The following is a 23597-nucleotide window of genomic DNA, read 5'->3' on the forward strand; positions in this document are numbered from 1 at the left end:
AATGGTTTCTTTCTTCAAAGAAAACATGTCTAGGAGAAAGACACAGATACAGAAAATAGCCATAGCATAATACCTGGAGGACAGTTCGAGGATGATGTTTAAAAGCTTACATATTTATATGAGAGGAGATAGCAGGGACCTGATGTGGAACGGTTTTGAGAAGAAAGGTTTGATAAGATGACATATATTTGACGTGATAGGCAACAGAAAGCACTTGTAGTTTCTAGACTCAGAGCATAATGAGAGATTCATGTAGAATGATGATGTAAGAAGACGTGGGCATGGGTTTCACGTTTGAAGTTGTTGCAGTCAGCATGTGCGTAACTGGATGAATGGAGAGGGAACTGTAGGCAGGGGCTGGCAATCCTTGATGACTGAGTGCCAGGGGTACAGCTGGTAATGGGAGGAGACAGAACGCCTGAAATAACTTCAGATTTCTCATCTGGGTTACCACTGACACCTGGAGAAACTGAGCCAGGCAGTTAACAGAGAATGGATGAGTTTGTTGGCAGCTGTATGGTGGAGAGTGTTTGTAATCAAACCAGTGAGTGGGTTTAAGTCCCAGTCAGCCGTTTCCTAGAAATGTGATTATAGGCAATTTATGTAAACTCTGGGTATCAATTTCCTCATGTTTAACAACTTATTGACCAGAGATGTATTAATACATCTTTTGTTACCCAGATGTTATTGACCAGATTGTTTCAGTACTCAACTACATAAATCATTGGCCACTGGTCTTAGTTTCTACAAAAATCCCCTGGTCAATAATGTGTTAACAGAAAAGAACAACACTTAAATTATAAAACTGTCACAGAAGTTAGAAATAAATAAAGGACATGGCACACATGTTTGTTTCTCTTATTCAGGTTTTCATGTTAAGCTGGGTTACGTGCACATGTTTCCCATGTTGTCAGCTACAGAGATTGGTAAAGTTAGAGCCAGAGATGGTTCCCAGATGATTCTGAAGGCAGAGAGATGTTTTTGAAATTCTTCATGTACATCAGAATAACAGTTTTTCAGAAGGACTAAGAAATAGTGTTTCAAATGACCTACAAAATCACTTCTGTGATCAGTGATAAAAATACAAGATTATAGAATTCACTCATGTACTAAGTTTCCATTTGTGAGAAGTCTTTCTGGGATTGTGCATTCCAAAGAAAAAGACAAGTAAATTGCTCAGATCAGATCAGTCACTCAGTTGTGTCCGACTCTTTGTGACCCCATGAATTGCAGCACGCCAGGCCTCCCTGTCCATCACCAACTCCCGGAGTTCACTCAGACTCACGTCCATCGAGTCAGTGATGCCATCCAGCCATCTCATCCTCTGTCATCCCCTTCTCCTCTTGCCCCCAATCCGTCCCAGCTATACTTAATTCCTAGCATTTCAGAAATTCTGAAGTAGAAACATTTATGTTTTCCTTTTCTGAGAAAAGGAAAGTTGTGACTCAGCGGGAGGCTTTTTGCTAGTACGTCTTAAAATCTTAGAAATATGGTTGATTATGACTTTTAGGGTGAAAAGCAGGGCTTTTTCTAACTATACAGTTGTAAGTTGTTGTTCAGTTGCTGAGTCAGCAGGCTCCTCTCCTCCATTATCTCCCAGAGTTTGCTCAAATTCATGACCACTGAGTTGGTGATGCTATCTAACCATCTCATCCTCTGCCGCCCTCTTCTGCTCCTGCCTTCAGTCTTTCCCAGCATCAGGGTCTTTTCCAATGAGTAGGCTCTTGCATCAGGTGGCCAAAGTATTGGAGCTTCAGCATCAGTCTTTCCAATGAGTATTCCTGGTCGGTTTCTTTTAGGATTGACTGGTTTGATCTTGGACTCCAAGGGACTCTCAAGGGTCTTCTCCAGCATTGATTCTTTGGCACTCAGCCTTCTTTATGGTCCAGCATCCATATGTGACTACTGGAAAAACCATAGCTTTGACTGTATGGACCTTTATCGTCAAAGAGATGTCACTGCTTTTTAATACACTGGCTAGGTTTGTCATAGCATTCCTTCTGAGGAGCAAACATCTTTGAATTTCATGGCTGCAGTCACTGTCCACAGTGATTTTGGAGCCCAAGAAAATAAAATCTGTCTGTTTCCACTTTTTCTTCTTCTGTCTTCCATGAAGTGATGGGACCAGATGCCATGATCTTAGTTTTTTTTTTAATGTTGAATTTCAGGACAGCTTTTTCACTCTCCTCTTTCATCCTCATCAAGAGGCTCTTTAGTTTCTCTTTGTTTTCTGCCGTTAGTGGTGTCATCTGCAGGTCTGAGGTTATTGATACTTCTCCCAGCAATCTTGATTCCAGCTTGTGAGTCATCCAGCCCAACATCTCGCATGAAGTTATCTGCATATAAGTTAAATAAGCAGGGTGACAATATACGGCCTTGACAATATATGTACTCCTTTCCTAATTTTGAACTAGTCCATTGTTCCATGTCCAGTACTGTTGCTTCTTGAACTGTGTGCAGCGGACCACGTTTTGTGAGAACTTTTCACTATGACCTGTCTGTCTTGGGTGGCTCTGCACGGCATGACTCAACTTCATTGAGTTATGTAAGATCCTTTGCCATGACAAGGCTGTGTGATACATGAAGGGGTCAGTTGTAAATACAAAGACTAATTTTTATATAGATGAAACAATTTGGTAATACCTGTGGGTAAGACAACTCACAAGATACCAAAATGTGTTCAGAGTGATGGTTGAGTGAGATTCAGGAAATTTTGCTGCCCTTTGAAGCCCCATCTCTTCAACAGCATCATCTAGCAACCAGGAGAAACCTCAGGCTAAGGTGCAAAGTAATTGCTAAACAAGCAAGATATATACTGGAAGTCATAGAAAAAATTAATGCTCAGCAGAGATAGGAAGAAAAACATCAAAGAGTTACAGCACAGAAAACTTGAGAAAAATCTGCAGAGAATTAACAGAAGATCAGACAAAGCTGAAGGTGATCCTTAGAGCTGCTTTAGACACCACAGGGTAAGGAGAGTAGTAATGAGCTCAAGGAGAGTGGCTGCACAAGGCTTAAACTGTGAAGCTAGAGTCTAGGCATGTGTGTGTCTGTGTGTGTGTGGTGCTTTTCCAAAGGCAGGAAATGGGAGCTGATGGATTTGAGGGCTTAAGAGGTTGACTTTCACATCAGTCTATACTTACGACTATAGCTGGTCTGCTCAACACGTTTTAAAAGAGGAAGATAGGATTTGGGTAACTGGACGTTATTGCCATTTTTTTGTTTGCAATATGCATTGAATGAGAAAAACAGATGAATAGTATGTGAGGTTCAAAGATAGTGTACAAAGACAGGAAATTGCCTATTAGATGCTAGAGAGGAAAATCTAAAATATACAAAGCCCATATCAAAGATGCTGCATCGACAGTTACTTTGAAACACATCAAAATAAGCTATATCAGAACAGCTCGTGTAAGTTTTATAAGAATTTTTAAACACTAGTGGAAAGGGGAAGAAAAATTAGAAAATTAAGCACAGTAAAAGACTTTGATTATGTAGAAATCTGGGAACTGTTGGGAAAAAGTAGATAAGAGCTCTGGCACTTGCACCAGTAGACTGTACCATCCTGGTGGTACTGCTTTGTTTATCACCCTGTGGGACGTGTTGAGAATCATGAAAAGATGCCTCATTTATCTGTAACCAGCTTTGATAAAGGTAGGGTTATGCTGTCATTTAATGTTTACAATATAAGAAAGAGTGGCACACTTGTGACATAGTGTAGCAGAGAAGCCAGGGGTGCTCAGCGTTTTGCTGTGCCCAGGCAGCCCCCACAACAAAGGCCAAAGGTCAGTATTGCCAAGATTTAGAAACTCTGATCTAATACACAGAATAAAATAGTAAGGCACCTGTCTCTCCTTGTGTTTCTGTCATTTTATGGCAGTGACCATTTTATGACCTTCAGTGAAGAACAGTGCTTTTGTTTTTAATTTCCAATCCTTTGTGGACGTATAACTTCTGTAAAATACAATGAAAATTTCATGGCAATGTCAAGTTACTGTAATAATAATAATTGAATGCTCTCAATTTCTGTATTCCTCATGGATGAATAACAAAGAATAGATTAGCACCAATCTGGACACTTTAAAGAACACTATTTTAGAGCTTTTGTCTCTGAATATTCTGTAATAAACTTGTGCAGTTTTTGAAATTAAGGAAAAGAGGTTTAAAAAAAGTTTCATGTGTTTATGACAGTTTTTTAGCAACAGGAGCTGCTCGATGGAAAAAAATGTGAAATAGGTTGAAACTTCCACAATTAAAAATCCCTATCTTGGCTTTGTTTTTATATCACAGTATCTAGAGAACATGTATAAGTTTAGGACTAAGGTGGCTGGTTATCTGCTAGCATTTGTCCACCCTGCCATTCCAGACCCCAGACTGATGGCCTCAGGACTTCCTCTGTGGACACCTGACACAGCCACAGAAACCGTAGTGTCGTGCTGATGGAAGCCACTGCCATTGGACTTCCCTGGTGGCTCAAGACGGTTAAGAGTCTGCGAGCAGTGCAGGGGACCTGGATTTGATCCCTGGGTCAGGAAGATCCCCTGGAGAAGGGAATGGCAACCCATCCCAGTATTCTTGTCTGAAGAATTCCATGAACAGAAAATACAACCCATGCGATCACATAGAGTCGGCAACCCATGTGATCACACAGAGTCGGACATGACTGAGTGAATAACACTTTAAGTTTCACCATTTTTAAGGATGTCACTGTCAGATATGAAACCTACTTATCCTAAATTATGTTCAGAAGGCCTTTTTGAGTATAATACCATGGTTGTCTGTAACTTTTTTTTTTTTTTTAATAATCTCTGGTTTATCAAGATTATTAAAAATCTCAAAAATATTTCATGTGCTTATCTCACCCCATGTGTAATATTCAAAATCTTAATTATTGTAAAAGAAATTGATATCTTCATTTTATATCATTACCATACGTATTGTGACAAAAATATATCTTGAGCTGAAACAAGACTTGTAGTAAAAACAACCATTGGCCTAAGGAAGGAAGAAAAGTCAAATGACTGTTAAGTTATAACTAGGTTCTTGTTTGTCAGAAGTAAAGTCTTTGAGGAACTTTGGTTCATTTTTATGTAACTTCTTAGTTTCTTGTATTCATTCATTTCATAAGCATTTATTAATTTTTAATAAACTATAAATTATTAACACCATCTACGTGTCAGGTTAAGTTATCCTTGATGATTGAGATCTATCAGAACAAAACAGGCAAAACTTGCTGCCCGTGTCTGGAGCTTACTTGAGTTTTTTTTCTTAGCAGTCCCAAAACTCATAAAGGTCTCTAATTTTAACAGCACAGAAATAGAAAGTTGTATGTATGTTCCCTCCTGGCAGCATTAATATGATCAGCTGTGAAGGTAAACAGTGATATTGTGCTAAATGTGCCCTGAGGGAAGAATCACCAGATCAGGGTGTCCTTCCACACCGGCTGTCTGTAACGTCTCTGTAAAGTCAGGCTCTCTCCTGCCTTGAGGGAATATAGCCAGTATAAAACGTAGAAAGAATATAAAAACATGGTGAAAATTATAAATTGTTATATATAATCAGACTTTTTTTTTTTTTTAATCAGAAACCCTAATGATGAAAAATATAGATCTATCCGGATTGGAAACACAACTTTTTCTACTCGACTCTTGCCTGTCAGAGGAGCTGTTGAATGTTTATTCGAAATGGGATTTGAAGAGGTAAGTGTGTTCATGGCTTTCTCTGCAGTTTATGTACAGAGCATTCATTGTAGTGTTGACCAGTGATTTCTAAACAAGATAATATTTTTTAATTGATTCGTTCAGGAAAGCTGTGGAACTAGTTATTTCTTCACTTATTGGACATTGAAAAATCGCAGTAAATATACTTTAAAATCACAGTAAAATATAACTGCTCTCCCATGGGGAGAATTCTTACCATCTCCGTCCTTTAGGGAGGTCAGACGTGCAACCCAAGGACTAAATTCTGGCTCATCTTAGACTTTTAGCCAAAATCTGCTATGTGAGCACAGAAGAATGGCCTCCAACCCCCTGTCTCCAGGAAGAAATGAAAAGGGTAAAAACAGAAAGGTCGAGTTTAGCTGCCACACGTAAGGGTTCTCTTCTGTGACAGAAGAGAAGACTCTCAAGAGTTTTGTGTTTGTTTTTATTTTTAGGTCAGACAAAAAGTTTGGTGTTTCCATCTTGTGGAGTCTGTGGCATGGTTTAATTTTATGACACAGGAAAGGAGCTGTCCAGATGATGAGCTTTCTGTGTGTATGCCTGTGCTTAGCCATTTCTAGTTTATGGAGTACTGAAAGACATCAGACCTGGATCTAAAGACTGAGTGGTCAGTAGCAGTCAGGGCTGGCAAGGCTGTGGCTGCTGTTCAGGAGGTACACTCACTGAGTGGCCCTGGGTGCACTTGCCTCCCCACCTCTCTGCTTCCCTTCCCCCGTCGGCTTCAGGCCTTAGGAATCCAGTGGTGAAGAGGTAACAGATCCCATCTCACGTGGAGCTTGAATTCCAATAAGGCAGACAGACAGATGTGAAAACATATGAAGTACGTCTTGAAAAGACATCATAAGCCACCGTAGGTGGGGGCAGCCATGTAAGGAAGAGTGGTCGGCAAAGCCCCGGAGATCACGTTTGAGCTGCTGAGTGAGGAGAAGCAGTTCAGGTCTCTGACGCTCTCGGGTGAGGGCTTTCTGGTCGCAGAGAGTGGCCTGTGCAGAGGACTTCTGGCAGGTGTAGCTTTGCCACAGAGGCAGGCAGAGGTGTGGGCATGGAGTTTGGGGAACTGTGGTAAAAACGACTTGGTGACAAGTGGGATGGGAAGCCAGTGAAAGGTTTTAAGCAGGGAAGAATATTTTTAAAGACTGCTCTAGCCATTGTACGGAGAATATTCTGAATGTTCTGCATGAGGGTGAGGGCTGAGCTCCGGGGCCAGGTAGAAAGCTTATTGTTTTTGTCTGCCTGAGAAATGGCAGTGGTTTGTGTGAGTTCCGCGAGGGCGGGCTTTCTGTCTGTGGTGTGCTCTGGCTCCTGGGGAAGGACCAGTACACATAGGTACTCAGTAAACATTTGTTGGATTAAAGACCGACAGCAATGGGAGTGAGGGAGTGGAAGGATCCAGGATTTGTTTTTTGAAGCAGAGTCTGTGGGACTTGCTGATAAATTAGATGTGGAGTATGAGGGAAAGGAAGAAGTCAGGGTGACATCTAGGTTTTGGTTTGAGCAACTGAGTGGATGGGAGTTCCATTTACTGAGACAGAAAAGTCTGGAAGGTAGCAGGTATCAGAGGAAGAAAAACTACTAGCTGTCTTTTAGATAGTTGTAACTGGTACACTGTTAAATATTCAAGTAGAGGTGTCAGAGAGTGAAGAAGGCTATGGTGATTGCAAAGGAGAGAGCCAGGGTAGTGTCAATTATTGTGTCATCTGCTTGTAGCTGCTCACAGGCATCTGAACATAAAGAAGTTAAAAGTATAGACAGGGAAAATTGAGAAAATTGCTGATTTTGTTCAAGGAAATGCAAATTTTTGAGTCAAATGACAGGAAAATTAAGTAAATGATTCTTGGGTGGGGAAGATCCCCTGGAGAAGGGATAGGCTACCCACTCCAGTATGCTTGGGCTTTCCTGGTGGCTCAGTTGATAAAGAATCTGTCTGTGGACAAAGGATTAATTTCCAAAATATACAAGCAACTCATACAACTCAGTACCAGAAAAACAACCCAATCAAAAAATGGGAAAAAGACTCAGACACACATTTCTCCAAAGAATACATAAAGATGGCTAACAAACACATGAAAAGATGCTGAGCATCACTCATTATTAGAGAAATGCAAATCAAAACTACAATGAGATATCACCTCACACCAGTCAGAATGGCCATTATCAAAAAGTCTACAAACAATAAATGCTGGAGAGGGTGTGGAGAAAGGGAGTCCTCTTGCACTGTTGGTGGGAATGTGAATTGATACAGCCTCTATGGAAGACTGTATGGAGATTCCTTAAAAAGCAGTAATAAAACCACCATATGACCGAGCAATCCCACTCCTAGGCATATACCCTGAGGAAACCAAAATTGAAAGAGACACTGTATTCCATTGTTCAATGTATCCCATTGTTCATTGCAGCACTATTTACAATAGCTAGAACATGGAAGCAACCTCAATGTCCATTGACAGATGAATGGATAAAGAAGTTGTGGTACATATACACAATGGAATATTACTCAGCCATAAAAAGGAACACATTTGAGTCAGTTCTAATGAGGTAGATGAATCTAGAACCTATTATACAAAGTGAAGTAAGTCAGAGAAAGATAAATGTCATGTAATCACAAATTATATGATATATATAAATCATAAATATTATAATGCATATATATGGAATCTAGAAAAATGGTAAGAATTTATTTACAGGGCAGCAGTGGAGAAATAGACATAGAGAATAGACTTATGGACATGGGGAGAGGGGAGGAGAGAGTGGGATGATGGAAAGAGTAACATGGAAACTTACATTACCATATGTAAAAGAGATAGCCAATGGGAATTTGCTGTTTGGCTCAGGACACCCGAACAGGGGCTCTGTATTAACCTAGAGGGGTGGAATGGGGAGGGAGATGGGAAGGAGGTTCAAAAGGAAGGAGATACATGTATACCTATGGCTGATTCCTGTTGAGGTTTGACATAAAACAGCAAAATTCTGTAAAGCATTTATCCTTCAATAAAAGTAAATTAATTAAAAAAAAAAAAGAATCTGCCTGGGATGTGGGAGACCTGGGTTCGATCCTTGGGTTGGGAAGATCCCCTGGAGAAGGGAAAGCCTACCCACTCCAGTATTCCTGCCTGGAGAATTCCATGGACTGTATAGTCCATGGGGTCGCAAAGAGTAGGACATGACTGAGCGACTTTCACTTTCAAGTAAATGACAACTGGAGACTACTAGTTAAAGTTTATTGTTAAAGAGTCAGTGGAATCAGATTTATCTTTCAGCAGATATTTGAGTTCCAGGAGAGGTGGCCAGCTGTTGCAATTGCCTGGGAATGTACTGGTTTCAGCAGTGAAATCCCACACTGCAGACAACCCCTCCACCCCAGGCAGACTTGTTGTAGTTTGGTTATACCGGTGCCAGGTGACAGCCAGGTTGAGAGTTGGAGTAGTATTTGACACAAATGGAATCACAATCTCAGAAAAGGTTATCGTGTTTTCAGACTAATTTATATTTAGAGTTACTGGCTGGCTTTGGACTTCACACTTCAGGACCTGTAGAAGTAAATGTTTTATCAGTGTTAGCCAGTAGAACTGAAACTGAACTTTGCTTCCAGAAAGAGACTTGGTGGGCTTCGAGGTGCAGTGGGAATCCAAGACCTATCCTGAAATTTTCTGACTATTCTGTTTTATGAAAATTCTGAGGAGGAGGTGGAGAAAGACTGGGATTCACAGGATGGGTGACCCATTAGGCCAGCTTAGTGGAGTGGTTCTCACCAGGAGCCGTACCCACCCCCAGGGAGGAGTGGGCATCGTAGTTTTAGTTGTCTGGGTGACTGGAAGATGTCACCAGCATTTATTGGGCAGGGACTGGGTTGACTTACACCCAGCAGTGAGAATCATCTCAGCAAGAATGCGTTGAGAAACATAGATTTTGTCAAATATTGGAATCCTGGTTGGTTTCTTAAAATGTTGTTTGATCTCATGCATTAAGCCTATAGTTTTGTCCTTTTGTGAAAATGCAGTGCTGTTGATTAAACTTTTTGGTACGGACACTTCGTTCATAATCACACATTCTTTCAGGACTGGTCCTGAGAAGATGGAAGGGACAGCCTCCCCCCCACTGTATTAGGGGGGCCTCTCTGAGCTGTTGACCAGGCAGACTGCTGCCTGTGGGGCTCCCTGTTACCTGTCCATGGTGTCGTCTGCTTTCCTCTGTGTTGCCTGCTTACCGTGTGGGATCAGAGGCCTCCTTGTTTGGTTTTAAACCAGGCGTCTGATTTCTCTTTCTAGACCTTGTCATAGGTAGTAGGTGGTTCCTTTCTCATGTTGGAAAATCCAGCATGTTCCATTTTGTGCCAGTCATCGTGTGTGTGATCATGGCAACAGTCATAATACTTTGCTTTACCCTTCCAACTATTTGTACAAGCTTGTGGGATTTGATCTCTGTTCAGTCTCGGATGGAGGTAGTTACAGCGTAGCAATTACGGTTATGTGAATCCTTTCATTGAGGTTATTCAGAACATCAAGCAGGTTATTTAACTTCTGACCTTCATATTTTCATATGAAAAGCGGGGCTAAACCTAGTACCTACCTTTCAAGGTGGCTATAAGAATTCTTTAGGTAATGTGTGCACAGTACCTAGAAAGACATAAATGCAATAAATGATAGTAATCTTTTTTAATGGCTATTTTGGGTAATATATGGAGATCGCTGACCTCTCTTGGCTTTTTAAAAAGGATTCACTTGGGATTGATCTTCATGTCGTTATCGACTAAGGTCTTGGTCAGTTGATTCCTGTAGATCTGCCATCAGTAGGGAAATATAGTCATTCTCAATTGTGGAGTTTAATTTAAATGCTCACGTTCTGCAGGTTGGTCTGCTGCACTTTATAACTGTTTTCTCCCATTTGCAGTTGGGGGAATTACTGTTTTAATACTGTTGGTTCTCAACACCTTAAATCTCGATTGAATAAATTCTCATTTTACTTTTTGTTTTTGTTTTGTAATTTGCCGACTGTTGTACATTGTGAGCTTTGTTGTAATGTTTATTGTACTTCAGAGCACTCTGTATTATGTGAATTCATTAACTGAATCACTTCTTAAAGAATTGGATTTTTTTGTTTGGTTGGTTGGTTGGTTTGTGTCACCTTTGTATTACTAAATAGCAATCTGTAGTTTTGAAATGACCATCAGGGTGTAATTTTTGTTACCTTGGAAGAATTAGTGGACCCCATAGACTTCTAATCATGCAGCTATTCTTAAAGACTTGAGAAGATTCAAAGGTTGGTATAGAACTTGGTGTTGGTTTTATGTGACCAGTGGTCATTTTGAATGGCCGTATCTATAGTATCATTATCTTGTAGGAAATTTCATGGAGAATAGTTTTATCAAATCCTATTACAGAGAAGATAGAAATGTGCTTTTTTTTTTTTTTTGCAGTTTTTAGGAGGCTTTCTGACTTATTACAGTATTCCTAAAAGATGGAATGTTTTTAAAGATCTTTTGAACAAATAAGATAGGCTAAACATTTGATGCTAAAAAGGAGACAGATTTTCTTAATTTTCTGGTATACCTTGTCCTGTAATTTTTTTAAAAAGTGCCATAATGGTACAAAGAGAATGATTGTTAAAGTATGATAGTATTGGCTATAGAGACTATAAAGTATCTATAGTATTGGCTCCATTTCATATATATTTTCCTAATTTTTTGAACTACAGGGAGAAACACATCTTATCTTTCCTAAAAAAGCTTCAGTGGAGCAGCTGCAAAAAATCCGTGACCTGATTGCCATAGAGAGAAGTAGCAGATTGGATGGATCAGAGAAGAGCCATAAAACAGAATTATCTCAGCACCTTGCAGCCAGCTCCCAGCTTCCTACAGCACCATCTTCACACCCTGATGGGGTGACCCAGCCTCCAGCGAACAGTGAAGGGCAGGCACCCAGACCCCCCGTGGCTCCAATGGTAATGTTAGAGTTAACCCTTCCTTGACTTGTTCTTTTCAAAGTGTTGAAACAGCAGAAGCTTTACTTAGATGACTTCATTTAATAGGAAATTATCCTACTTACAAAAATCCTTTTTAATAAAGGTCCTTAAGCATTTTACTCGTAAATTTTCACTGTCAGAAAAATTGTCATGGTTTTTCTGTAGTACTTTTGTCAGTAGCCAGCTTAAACTCACGTCCTGTTTTAATTTTGTAAAACACCTTGTCACTTTCCTCAGTACAATAGAACCTTACATATGCAGTCAGTTGTTAAATCTCTTTTGCTCCGGCTGAATAATTCCAGAGCCTTTAACCTCATTTCCCTGGTATTCAGGTAATGGCAGTCACCCCTCAGTGTGGGCTAGGAGTATCCTAAGCTTGTCTCTGAAAAATAAAGAATAAAGGTGGTAGGGGCCGACAGAGAAAGAGACAGGGTAGAGACTGTCTTTTTATATAATTCCTGATGAGTGGTTTCCCAACTTTTTTTTCCAAGAAGATAACTCTTCTAAAGCATATTCTTTTATGCCTCAGTTGACTTAGGTTAACCTTTAAGTCTTTATAATATTTTCCCCTCTCATTAGCATCACAGCTAATATTTATAATAATAAACATAACTTTGTTGATGAATGCTTCCAAGAAGTGGTTACTGTGTAGTATTGAATTAACTAGTAATGATATTAAGTGGTTGTGGGAGTCAGGTGATATGGCATGTGTGAAAGCTTAATAAACTGTGAAGGGCTTAAAAATTTGCCCTTGGTAACAATGCTGCTGCTGCTAAGTCACTTCAGTCGTGTCCAACTCTGTGCGACCCCATAAATGGCAGCCCACCAGGTTCCCCCGTCCCTGGGATTCTCCAGGCAAGAACACTGGAGTGGGTTGCCGTTTCCTTCTCCAATGCATGAAGGTGAAAAGCGAAAGGGAAGTCGCTCAGTCGTATCCAACTCTCAGCGACCCCATGGACTGCAGCCTACCAGCCTCCACAGTCCCTGGGATTCTCCATGCAAGAACACTGGAGTGGGGTGCCATTTCCTTCTCCAATGCATGAGAGTGAAAAGTGAAAGTGAAGTCTCTCAGTCGTGTCTGACTCTTAGCGACCCCATGGACTGCAGCCCACCAGGGGCCGCTCTGCAGTCATGGTGCAGGGGCTGCTCATCGCAGTGGTTTCTCACGAGGAGCAGTAGCTCTCGGGTGCACGGGCTTCAGTAGTTGTGGCACACGGATCTTCCCAGACCAGGGATCAAACCCGTGTCTTTGGCATTAGCAGGCAGATTCTTTACCACTGAGCTGCCAGAAAAGCCCTAGAATGAGTCTTGTTTTTTATAGGTCCTAGTTCTGTGGATTGCTGAAACACACTATTTTTAAAAGTATTTTGTTACTTAAGCTCTATCACTGTTAATGGCTCTACTACAGAATTTGATAGTTATGTTCTCCTGCCTTTCTCATTTTGAGTGTGGATATTAACTGAATTAAAACAGACCAAGTCAAATAGCAGGAGAGAGATTAACAAAGGATTTAACTGCATATAAACTAGATATGTGCTGGGCACTGGTGAGCTTCTTAACTAATAGAATATTTCTCTGGTTGAAACTGTTATCAAGTAAAAATTTTGAAATATAAGGCGACGTGATAGTCACTGATGTTGTAAGATGTAAAATACTGGAGTATATTGGTGCTCAGTGTCAGTAGTTTACTTAGAAACTTATTTCGCTGCTTTTTCTGGATATTTTATGTAAATGGAAGTATGCACTGTGTATTCTTCTGCCTCAGGCTTCTTTTAGTTTGTTTTTGAAGTTGATCCATATTGCAGGCTGTATCAGTATTTTCTTCCTGTTTATTGCTGAATAGTATTCTCTGGAGAGCATTTGGGTTTGCCCTGTTTCCCTTGTTAGTGGGCAGTACTGCTGCAAATGGCCACAGACCAGGCTTCATGTAGACATACGTTTTCACTTCTCTTGTATAGATTCCTAGAAGTGAAGCCATTGAGTTATATCCCAACTTTTATGTTTAATGTTTTAAGAAAGTGCAAGCTGTTTTCCAGATCTATTACAGCGTTTTACATTCTTACCAGCAGAGTGTGAAGGTTCTAATTTGTCAGTGTTCTCACTGATACTTGTTAATGTCTTTTTTAGTCTCCCCTGGTGGCTCAGTGGTAAAGAATCCACCTGCCAGCGGAGGAGACTTGGGTTTGATCCCTGGGTCAGGAAGATCTCTTGGAGTAGGAAATTGGAACCGGCTCCATTGTTCTTGCCTGAGAAATCTCATGGACAGACATGTGGCATGTTCTTTATCCATTCTTCCATTGATGGGCATTTAGGTTCTACATCTTGGCTGTTGTAAATAGTGCTGCAGTGAACACTGGGGTGTTTGTGTCTTTTTGAATTATGGTTTTCTTCAGACGTATACCCAAGAGCAAGATTGCTGGGTCTTATAGTAGTTCTATTTTTAATATTTTAAAGACTGTCTATGCCATTCTCCTGGAGAAGGAAATGGCAACCCACTCCAGTATCTTGGCTGGAGAATTCCATGGACAGAGGAGCCTGGCGGGCTACAGTCCATGGGGTTGCAAAGAGTCAGGCACGACTGAGAGACCATCACTAACTCACTCATGCTGTTCTCCACAGTGTGTGCACCAATTTACATGCCCACAGACAGGCTAGGAGGGTTCCCTTTTCTCCACATTTGTTCTTTGCCGACTTTGACGATGGCCATTCTGACCAGCATGAGGTGATACCTCATTTTTAGTTTTGATTTGCAGTTCTCTAATAATTAGCATTCTTGAGCATGTTTTTATGTGCTTTCTGGATATCTGTATGTTTTCTTTGGAGAAATGTCTATTTAGGTCTTGTGCCTGTTTTTTAATTGGGTTGTGTGTGTGTGGTGTTTTTTTTTTTTTTTTATCTACACGAGTTGTTTATATATTTTAGAGATTAATCTTTCACTGGGCTTTTCCTTTACAAATACATTCTTCCATTCAGTAAATGTTGTCTTTTCATCTTGTTTATGGTTTTCTTTTCTGTGCAAGAGCTTTTAAGTTTAATTAGGTCTCATTTGTTTGTTTTTTTTAAATTTTCATTAGTATGTGGATCCAAGAAGACATTTTCTACAGTTTCTGTCAAAGGATGTTCTGTGTTTTCCTCTAAGAGTTTTATAGTGTCACTCTAAATTGAGGTCTTCAATCCATTTTGAGTTTATTTTTGTGAATGGTGTTACAAAACGTTCTTGTTTCATTCTTTTATGTGCAGCTCTCCATTTCCCAGCACTGCTTATTGAGGAGCGTGTCTTTTCTTCTTTGTATTTTATCCTGTGGCTTTGTTTCTGAGCGTTCTCTCCTGTTCCATTGGTCTGTATTTCTGTTTTTGTGCCAGGACCACACTGTCTTGATTAGTGTCACTTTGTAGTATAGTCAGAACCTGTGGCGGATTCATTTCGATATTTGGCAAAACTAATACAATATTGTAAAGTTTAAAAATAAAATAAAATAAAAAAAAAAAAGAAAGAAAGAAATCAGGGACCTGATTCCTCCAGCTCCATTTTTCTTCCTCAAGATTGCTTTGGCTATTTGGGGTCATTGTGTTTCCTTATAAATTAAAATTTTCTTTGTTCTCGTACTATGAAAACTTCCATTGGTAATTTGATAGGGATTAGGTTGAATCTGTAGATTGCTTTGAGTAGTTATTTTAATAGTATTGATTCTTCCAATCCAAGAACATAGTATATCTTTCTATGTCATCTTCAATTTTTTTTTAAGCATCTTATAGTTTGCTGAGTATAGGACTTTTGCCTCCTTAGGTAGGTTTATTCCTTAGTATTTTATTCTTTTAGATACAATGGTAAATGGGATTGTTTCCTTAATTTCTCCTTCTGATCTTCTGTTGTTAGTGTATAGAAATGTGTAGATTTCTATGTATCCATTTTGTATCCTGCAACTTTACCAAATTCATTGATGAAATCTGGTCGTTTTCTGGTAGCATCTTTAGGATTTTCTATGTGTAGTAGTATTTCATCTGCCAACAGTGACTTTTCCTGTCGAAGTTTTCCTCCTACTTTCCCAACTTTGGTTTCCTTTATTTCTTTTTCTTCTCTGATTGCTGTGGCTAGGACTTCCAAAACTTTGTTGAGTAACAGTGGCAAGAGTGGACACCCTTGTCTTGTTCCTGATATTAGAGGAAATGCTTTCAGACTTTCACCGTCGAGTATAACGTTAGCTGTATGTTTGTCATATATGGCCTTTTTTATGTTGAGACATGTTCCCTGTACACTCACTTTCTGGAGATTTTATCTTAAATGTTGAATCTTTGCAAAAGCTTTTTCTGCATCTCTTGAGATGATCATATGGTTTTTATTGTTTCTTATTGTGATGTATCCTACTGATTAATTTCTAGATATTGAAAAATCTTTGCATCCCTGGAATAAATCCCACTTGATCATGTTGTATAATCCTTTTAATGTGTTGTTGGGTTCAGATTGCTAGTATTTTGATGATTTTTGCATCTGTGTTTGTTCATAGTGATGTCGGCCTTTAATGTGTGTGTGTGTGTGTGTGTGTGTGTGTGATCTTTGGTTTTGGTAATCAGGGTGATGGTGGCCTTATAGAATGCATTTGGAAGTATTCCTTCCTCTGCAATTTTTTGGAATAGTTTTAGAAGAATAGATATTAACTCTTTTCTAAATGTTTGATAGAATTCTCCTGTGACGCCATCTGGTCCTGAATTTTTGTTGGGAGTTTTTTAATCACAGTTTCAGTTTCGGTACTTGTGATTGGTCTGTTAATATTTTCTGTCTCTTCCTAGTTCAGTCTTGGGAGATTGTACCTTTTAAAGGATCTGTTCATTTATTCCAGGTTGTCCATTTTATTTGCATATAGTAGTCTCTTATGATCCTTTGTATTTCAGTGGTATCTGTTGTAACTTTTTTCATTTCTGATTTTTTTATTTGAGTCCTCTCCCTTTTTTTCTTGATGAGTCTGGATAAAGGTTTATAAATTTTGTTTATCTTTTCAAAGAACCATTGGTCTTTTCTATTGTTTGTTTCTATTTCATTTATTTCTGCTCTGATCTTTATGCTTTGTTTCCTCCTAGTAACTTTGGGTTTTATTTGTTCTTCTAGTTGATTTAGGTGTAAGCTTAAGAGATTTGAGATTTTTCTTGTTCCCTGAATAAGATTATATTGCTATAAAGTTCCCTCTTAGAACTGCTTTTGCTGCGTCCCAAAGGTTTTGGATCATTATGCTTTTGTTTTCATTTGTCTTTAAATATTTTTAATTTCCTCTTTGATTTCTTCAGTGACCCTTTGGCTATAACCCATTGGGTTATTTAGTAGCATATTACTTACTCTCCACAAATGGCACCCCACTCCAGCACTCTTGCCTGGAAAACCCCATGGACGGAGGAGCCTGGTGGGCTGCAGTCCATGGGGTCGCTAAGAGTCGGACACGACTGAGCAACTTCACTTTCGCTTTTCACTTTCATGCATTGGAGAAGGAAATGGCAACCCACTCCAGTGTTCTTGCCTGGAGAATCCCAGGGACAGAGGAGCCTGGTGGGCTGCTGTCTATGGGGTCTCACAGAGTCGGACACAACTGAAGCGACTTAGCAGCACATGTTTGTATTATTTACAGTGTTTTTCTTGTAGTTTATTTCTAATCTCATAGCATTGTGATCAGAAAAGATGCTTGATATGATTTCAATTTTCTTAAATTTACTAAGATTCTCTTTGTGGCCCAGCCTGTGTTTTGTCCTGGAGAATGTTTTATGTGCACTTGAATGTGTATTCTGCTTTTTCGTGGAATGCTCTATAAACATCCATTAAGTCTGGTTGAATGTGTCATTTAAGACCTGTGTTTCCTTGTTGATTTTCTGTCTGGATGATCTGTTGATTGATGAGACTGGGGCGTTAAGAGTCTCCCACTGTTACTGTGTTGCTGTCAGTTTCTCCTTTCATGGCTATAAGCATTTGCCTTATATAATGAGGTGCTCCTGTGTTGGGTGCACATATATATTTATAATTGTTCTGTCTTCTTCTTTGATCTGTTGATTTTTGTATGCTGTCCTTCTTTATCTCTTCTAACAATCTTTATTTTAAAGTCTATTTTGTCCAATATGAATATTGCTGCTTCAGTTTTCTTTTGATTTCCATTTGCATGGAATATCTTTTTCCATCCTCTCACTTTCAGTCTATATGTGTCCCTACATCTGAGGTGGGTTTCTTGTAAACAGCGTATATGCCAGATCTTATTTTTGTATCCATTCAACCAGTCTGTGTCTTTTCATTAGAGCATATAGTCTATTTGCATTTAAGGTAATTTAGTATATTCTTATGCCATTTTGCTAATTGTTCTGCATTTGTTTTTGTAGGCTTTTTAACTTCTTTTCCTTTTATGTTCTCTTGTGGTTTGATGACTAACCTTTAGTGTTGTGTTGGGTTATTTATTCTTTGTTGTGTGTGTCTATCATGTATTTTCGGTTTTCCGTTACCGTGGGGTTTTGATATAGCATTCTATATATATGAACAAGATTGTTGTAAGTTGCTCATCTTTGAATTTCAGATGTGTTTTGTGTTCTCCTCCTCTCAAAATTATTAGTTTCAGTATCATGTATGTGGGTGTTGTGTGTGTGTGGTGGGGCAAGGGGGGTGATTTCCGATCTTGACTGTATGTTTGCCTTTACTGGTGAGGTTTTTCACTGATCATTTTCTTGTTTCTAGTTGTGGCCTTCTCTTTTCTGCTTAGAGAAGTTCCTTTAGCATTTTAGCAAAGGTAGTCTGGTGATGCTGAATTCTCTTAGCTTTTGCTTGTTTGTAAAACTTTTGATTTCTCCATCAAATCTGAACAAGAGCCTTGCTGAGTAGAGTCTTCTTGGCTGTAGGTTCTTCCCTTTTAGCACTTTAAATATAGGGTGCCACTCCCTTCTGGCCTGTGGAGTTTCTCCTGAGAAATCAGCTGATAACCTTATGGGAGTTCTTTTGTATGCTATTTGTTGCTTTTCCCTGGTTGCTTTTTAATTTTTGTAAGTTGCCTGACTGCGTCTCAGCATGCTCCTCCTCAGCTTTCTCCTGCTTGGGACTCTCTGAGCTCCTTGACTAGGTGACTGTTTCCTTTCCCACGTGAGGGATGTTTTCAACTATTCTCTCTTCACACATTTTCTCAGGTCCTTTCTCTCTCCTCCTCCTTGGGTCCCTATAATGAGAATGTTGGTGCGTTTAATGTCCCAGGGGTCTCTTAGACTGTCCTTACTTTCTTTCATTCCTTTTTCTTCATTTTCCTCTGTGGCAGTGATTTCCCCCATTCCGTCTTCCAGCTCACTTACTCATTCTTCTGCCTCAGTTATTCTGCTATTGATTCCTTCCAGTGTATTTTTCATTTCAGTCAGCATGTTGTTCCTGACTGTCGTTTGTTCTTTAGTTCTTCTAGGTCATTGTTAAACATGTTTTATATCTTCTTGATCTGTGCCTTTATTCTTTTTCTGAGGTCTTGGGTCATCTTAAGTATCATTACCCTGAATTATTTTTGAGGCAGATTGTCTGTCTCTGCCTCACTTAGTTGTTGTTCTGGGGTTTTATCTTGTTTCTTCTTCTGGAATATATTTCTGTGCCATCTCATTTTGTCTAACTTTGTTTATTTGTGGTCTCTGTTACTCAAGCTGCAGGATTGTAATTCTTCTTGTTTCTGGTGGGTGAGTTTGGTCCAGGGGCTTGTGCAGCCTTCTTGGTGGGATGGACTGGAGACTGCCCAGTGGTGAGTGGAGCTAGGTCTTTGCCTTCTGGTGGACAGAGCTTGTGTCTAGGGCTGTGTGTATTTAGCGGCAGCTGTGGGCTCAGGCAGTCTGTCTGCTGAGGGATGGGGCTGCTTGTTTGGCGTGTGGTCCCCCAGCACTGGAGCCCGCAGCCTGCTCAGTGAGGCCAGGTCTTGGTGTTGTAATGGCTGCCTTCCGGAGAGCTCACGTCAGATGAATATTCGCCAGTACTTCCGCCACCAGTGTCCTTGCCTCCACAGTAAGCCAGAGTTGACCCCCACCTCCCTAGGAGACCTTCCTAAACCAGCAGGTAGGTCTGGCCAAAGCTCCTGTAGAGTCACTGCTTTGCCCCAGATCCCAGGGCACATGAGACCTTGTGTGCCCTCCAGGAGTGGAGTCTGTGTCCCCCAGCCCTGTGAAGCTTCTGCACTCAAGCCCTGCTGACGTTCAAAGCCAGATGCTCTGGGGGTTCCTCCTTCCAAGGCCAAACTCCTAGGCTGAGGAGCGTGACATGGGGCTCAGGACTCATTCCTGTGGGGGAACCTCTGCAATGTAATTATTTTCCAGTGTGTGGGTGCCCCCCACCCCGGGGAGTATGGGATTTGATTATATTGTGAAAGCGTCCCTCCTGCCATCGCGTTTTGGCATTTTCTTTGTTTTTGGAAGTAGAATATCTTTTTTCGTAGGTTCCAGTTTGCTTTATCGATGGTTGTTCAGCAGTTGTGATTTGGTGTTTTCGTGAGAGGGAATAAGCCCACGTCTTTCTTTGCCACCTTTTGTTCTCTCTCTTCTGTTTATATTTTTAAATTGACACCAATTCTGTTTATTATATTCAAAACCCTTCCCTAATATCCACATCAGAGTTGGATTTGTTGCACCTTGAGGATGTTGAAGAGTTGAGTCAGACTTGGAAAAGCTTGAAGTTCATGCCTAAGACAGTGGGAGCCCACAGAGAAGCGCAGCCTCCTGGCTGACCCGCTGGCTTCTTCCCCTGGCTGTGCACCTATGAGTTAATTGATTTATTTTTTTTTTAAGACTAATGTTTATACCTTTTTAAAATTTTATTTATTTTTGGCTGCACTGGGTCTTTGTTGCCGCATGCAGTCTTTCTCTGCTGATGGGAAACGGGCCACTCTTCATTGCGGTGTGCAAGCTTTGCGTTGCGGTGTGCAAGCTTTGCGTTGCGGTGTGCTAGCTTTGCGTTGCGGTGGCTTCTCTTGTTGCGGTGCTCAAGCTTAGTAGCCCTGCAGCACGTGGAATCTTGCTGAACCAAGGCCTGAACTGGCTTCCCCCGCATTGCCAGGTGAACTCGTAACCTCCGGACCACCAAGGGAGTCCCAGTTAGTTGATTTTTAAACTAATTGAATCTTGTAAGACAACTTCTTAGTTGTCTTATATGCAGTCTTTTTAAGAGAAGAAATCTCTGCTCCTGTTTCCTATTTGGACAGAGGATTTAAATGTTCAGTTTATTATTAACCATTCTTAAGAGTAAACTACATCTACATACCTTTCAATAGGCAGTTGTTGAAATTATGACACATCTTTAAATTGACGTTCTTCATGTCCATTAAAAATGGTGATGTGGTATATTTTGACATGAAGATTATTACTGTGTAGGAAAAAAGGTAAAGAACTCCAAAATTAAACAATATATGTGAATATTTCTGTTTTTCTTGTTAAAAATGCTCATACATAAATATTTTTAAAAGTTCCGGAAAGCTGTACACAGTCTGATATTTTGAGTAGTGAAATTTTAATGATTTCTTGTTATTTATACCATTCAGTATTTCCTGAAATTTTTTTTGCAATATTTATTAATGTTAAATATAGAATAAAGTGGTTTTTGTAAGAAATTTCTCTTTAAGTCACAAATTGATTTTAGATATCATTAAAAATGTATTAAACAGAACTTCTATATTTAAAAAACAGGTTCTAAATGTAAAAGCTGTGGAAGCAGAGGGTTGTAAAAAGGCAGAAAGAGGACTAATGGGCTTGGGAAGCCTGTCCTTTACTGAAAAAGTAAACTTGCTGATCCAGCTTCCTCTGCCTTTATCATGTGGTTTGACAGAAATACACATCGTACTTGTTTTCTTAGAGAGTCTTAAAGGTCTCTCATCAGAAACCAAATAATTGAAATCCAAGTGTGATTAGTGAAGGAAAAAATCTTTTTAATCTAAAACAGAGATTTCACATTTTAAACTCTCATTTGTACTCCAAATAACTTTAACCGTTAAGCAATTAACTATTGCCTTATGTACATGGTTACCCAGCTGCTATAATTGCCATGCAATCAGCAAACTTCTATTTTTATGACTTAGTTTTTTTTGGCATTGTGCCAAAGAAATAAGGCAAGAAAATAACCTTTATTGTTCAAGATCGTTTGCATGCCATTAAATACCACAGTGAAGGGGGTAATTTCCACAGCGAAAAATACTAAATTGAAAATAAAAATTCTTTGGCTGAGTTCTTACCTTCCCAGCAAAATGAAACTCTATGCTTGTGGGCGAAAAAAAAAAATACAACTATAAAGGTCTCATCTTTATAGGAATTCTTTCAAATGGAAATGGAAAGCAATTATTCTCCAATGAAAAATAAATAAAATAAGAATGGACACATTCCGTTTGCGTCTGGATCAGTTCTGGTAAGACGCACTCTTGCCTGCTGTGAGTGCCCTGGGTTTCCCGCCCTTAGGTCTGCCCCAGCTCTGCCTCGTCTGCTGATGGAGTAAGTGTGCCTGCTGCTGCTGGAGGCCAGTCCTCCTCTGTGCCTGTGTTCCTCTCTGCTCTCTGTGGGGTCACAGGTGGGCTGTGCAGTCGTGACCTGCCCCTTTTCTTGGAGATTCTTCTCAGGGGCTTTGAAACCTTGCTTTAGGCCAGTTTTCATCCAAGTTTGGACCATTGTTAGAATAGCCTGGGTATGCAGTATAGGCAAACCCCAGACTAGCTGAACCAGGAGAGAGGGAACTTGGAAACCTGCGTTCTTCACAAACAGGTCAGTGGTTACCAGCATTTCCTGTAAGCTCTTAGACACAAGTCAACACACAAGTATCGCTAGATCCTGCCTTCGTGTATTTCTCATTTCCTCTTCACTGCAAGTTTCAGGGAGAGTCCCCAGTATCCACCCTTGTCTTTACTCCTCATGTTTGTCTAGCAGGTTTCCACACTTTATGTGCCCCTTCAGCAAAATATTTCTGAGCTTGTCCTCTCAATATATATTTATTTGTTTCTAAATTGTATACTTACATTAGTGTGCCATTGTACTGGATACATTGTAAAGCAGTGTACAGAGGCAGCAGAGGATGAGATGGTTAGATAGCACCACGGACTCAATGGACACAAACCTGAGCAAACTCTGGGAGATAGCAGAGGACAGAGGAGCCTGGCGGGCTACAGTCCATGGCACCTCAGAGCTGGACACGACTTAGCGATTGAGCGACACAAAAGAGGAGATAGGAAATAAGTAGTATTTTTAATTTAAAAAAATGATTTAACACTATCATTCAACTAATGTAGACCTAAGTCTGTATTTTAAATGCTCTTTTGACAATTTTGAATTTGGGAGGCTCACTTTATCAGATCTGAGTAGATTGTGATCTTTTTTCACATTAAAGTTTGGCTCTTGAAGGGGCTCATACTGAAAAAAAGACGCATTAGCCCTACCGTTTCTTCTTGTACACACTCCACACGTTCTTACATAAGTACTAGCCTTATTGCTTTGAAATCCTTTTTAAGTCTTTAGGTCTTTGAAATCCTTTTTAAGTCAGGTTGAGGGTTAATTTAGTAAAAACTACGTAATCTGCAAAGCCACTGAACCGGGCACATTTGAACCGCAGAAGCTTGTAGTGCGATGAGAGCAAAAGTGGGAGTGGACGTGCCCCTGGTACCTCCACCCTGTGGGGCTTTCTTCCCTCGGGACGGCTTCTGTGGCTGGAGAGGGGCCACCACTGATCCACATGCTCAGTGTTATAATAACTTAGTTTAATTTGGGGGCACAAATGGTATAAATAGCAGTTGTAATATTTTCTGTCTGTATTCCAGCAGACCACTTTGTACAGCTCCTGGCCCATGTTGGGACACCACTTAAACCACTGAGTCTCCTACACTTTATCTTCCTTATTAACACTGTTGAAGAACTTATTACTGAGATCATCTCTGATCTCCATGCCCCTAAATTTAGTGGACTTTTTGGGTT

At 40.1% G+C, this 23597-nt stretch overlaps 1 protein-coding gene across 5 annotated transcripts in view; it reads left to right on the forward strand.

Annotated features, from left to right (window-relative positions):
* The window catches only part of NGLY1 (N-glycanase 1), a 58352-nt gene that overhangs the window by 2334 nt on the left and 32421 nt on the right, over nt 1–23597 (forward strand). For all 5 annotated transcript variants that reach the window (XM_061404684.1, XM_061404681.1, XM_061404680.1 and 2 more), the window contains exons 2-3: nt 5585–5699; nt 11412–11657. In XM_061404684.1, coding sequence (XP_061260668.1) covers nt 5585–5699; nt 11412–11657 — 361 coding nt within the window. The remainder of the gene's footprint in view (nt 1–5584; nt 5700–11411; nt 11658–23597) is intronic.

The sequence above is a fragment of the Bos javanicus genome, chromosome 27 (genome assembly GCF_032452875.1).
Source record: "Bos javanicus breed banteng chromosome 27, ARS-OSU_banteng_1.0, whole genome shotgun sequence".
Lineage (NCBI taxonomy): Eukaryota > Metazoa > Chordata > Mammalia > Artiodactyla > Bovidae > Bos > Bos javanicus.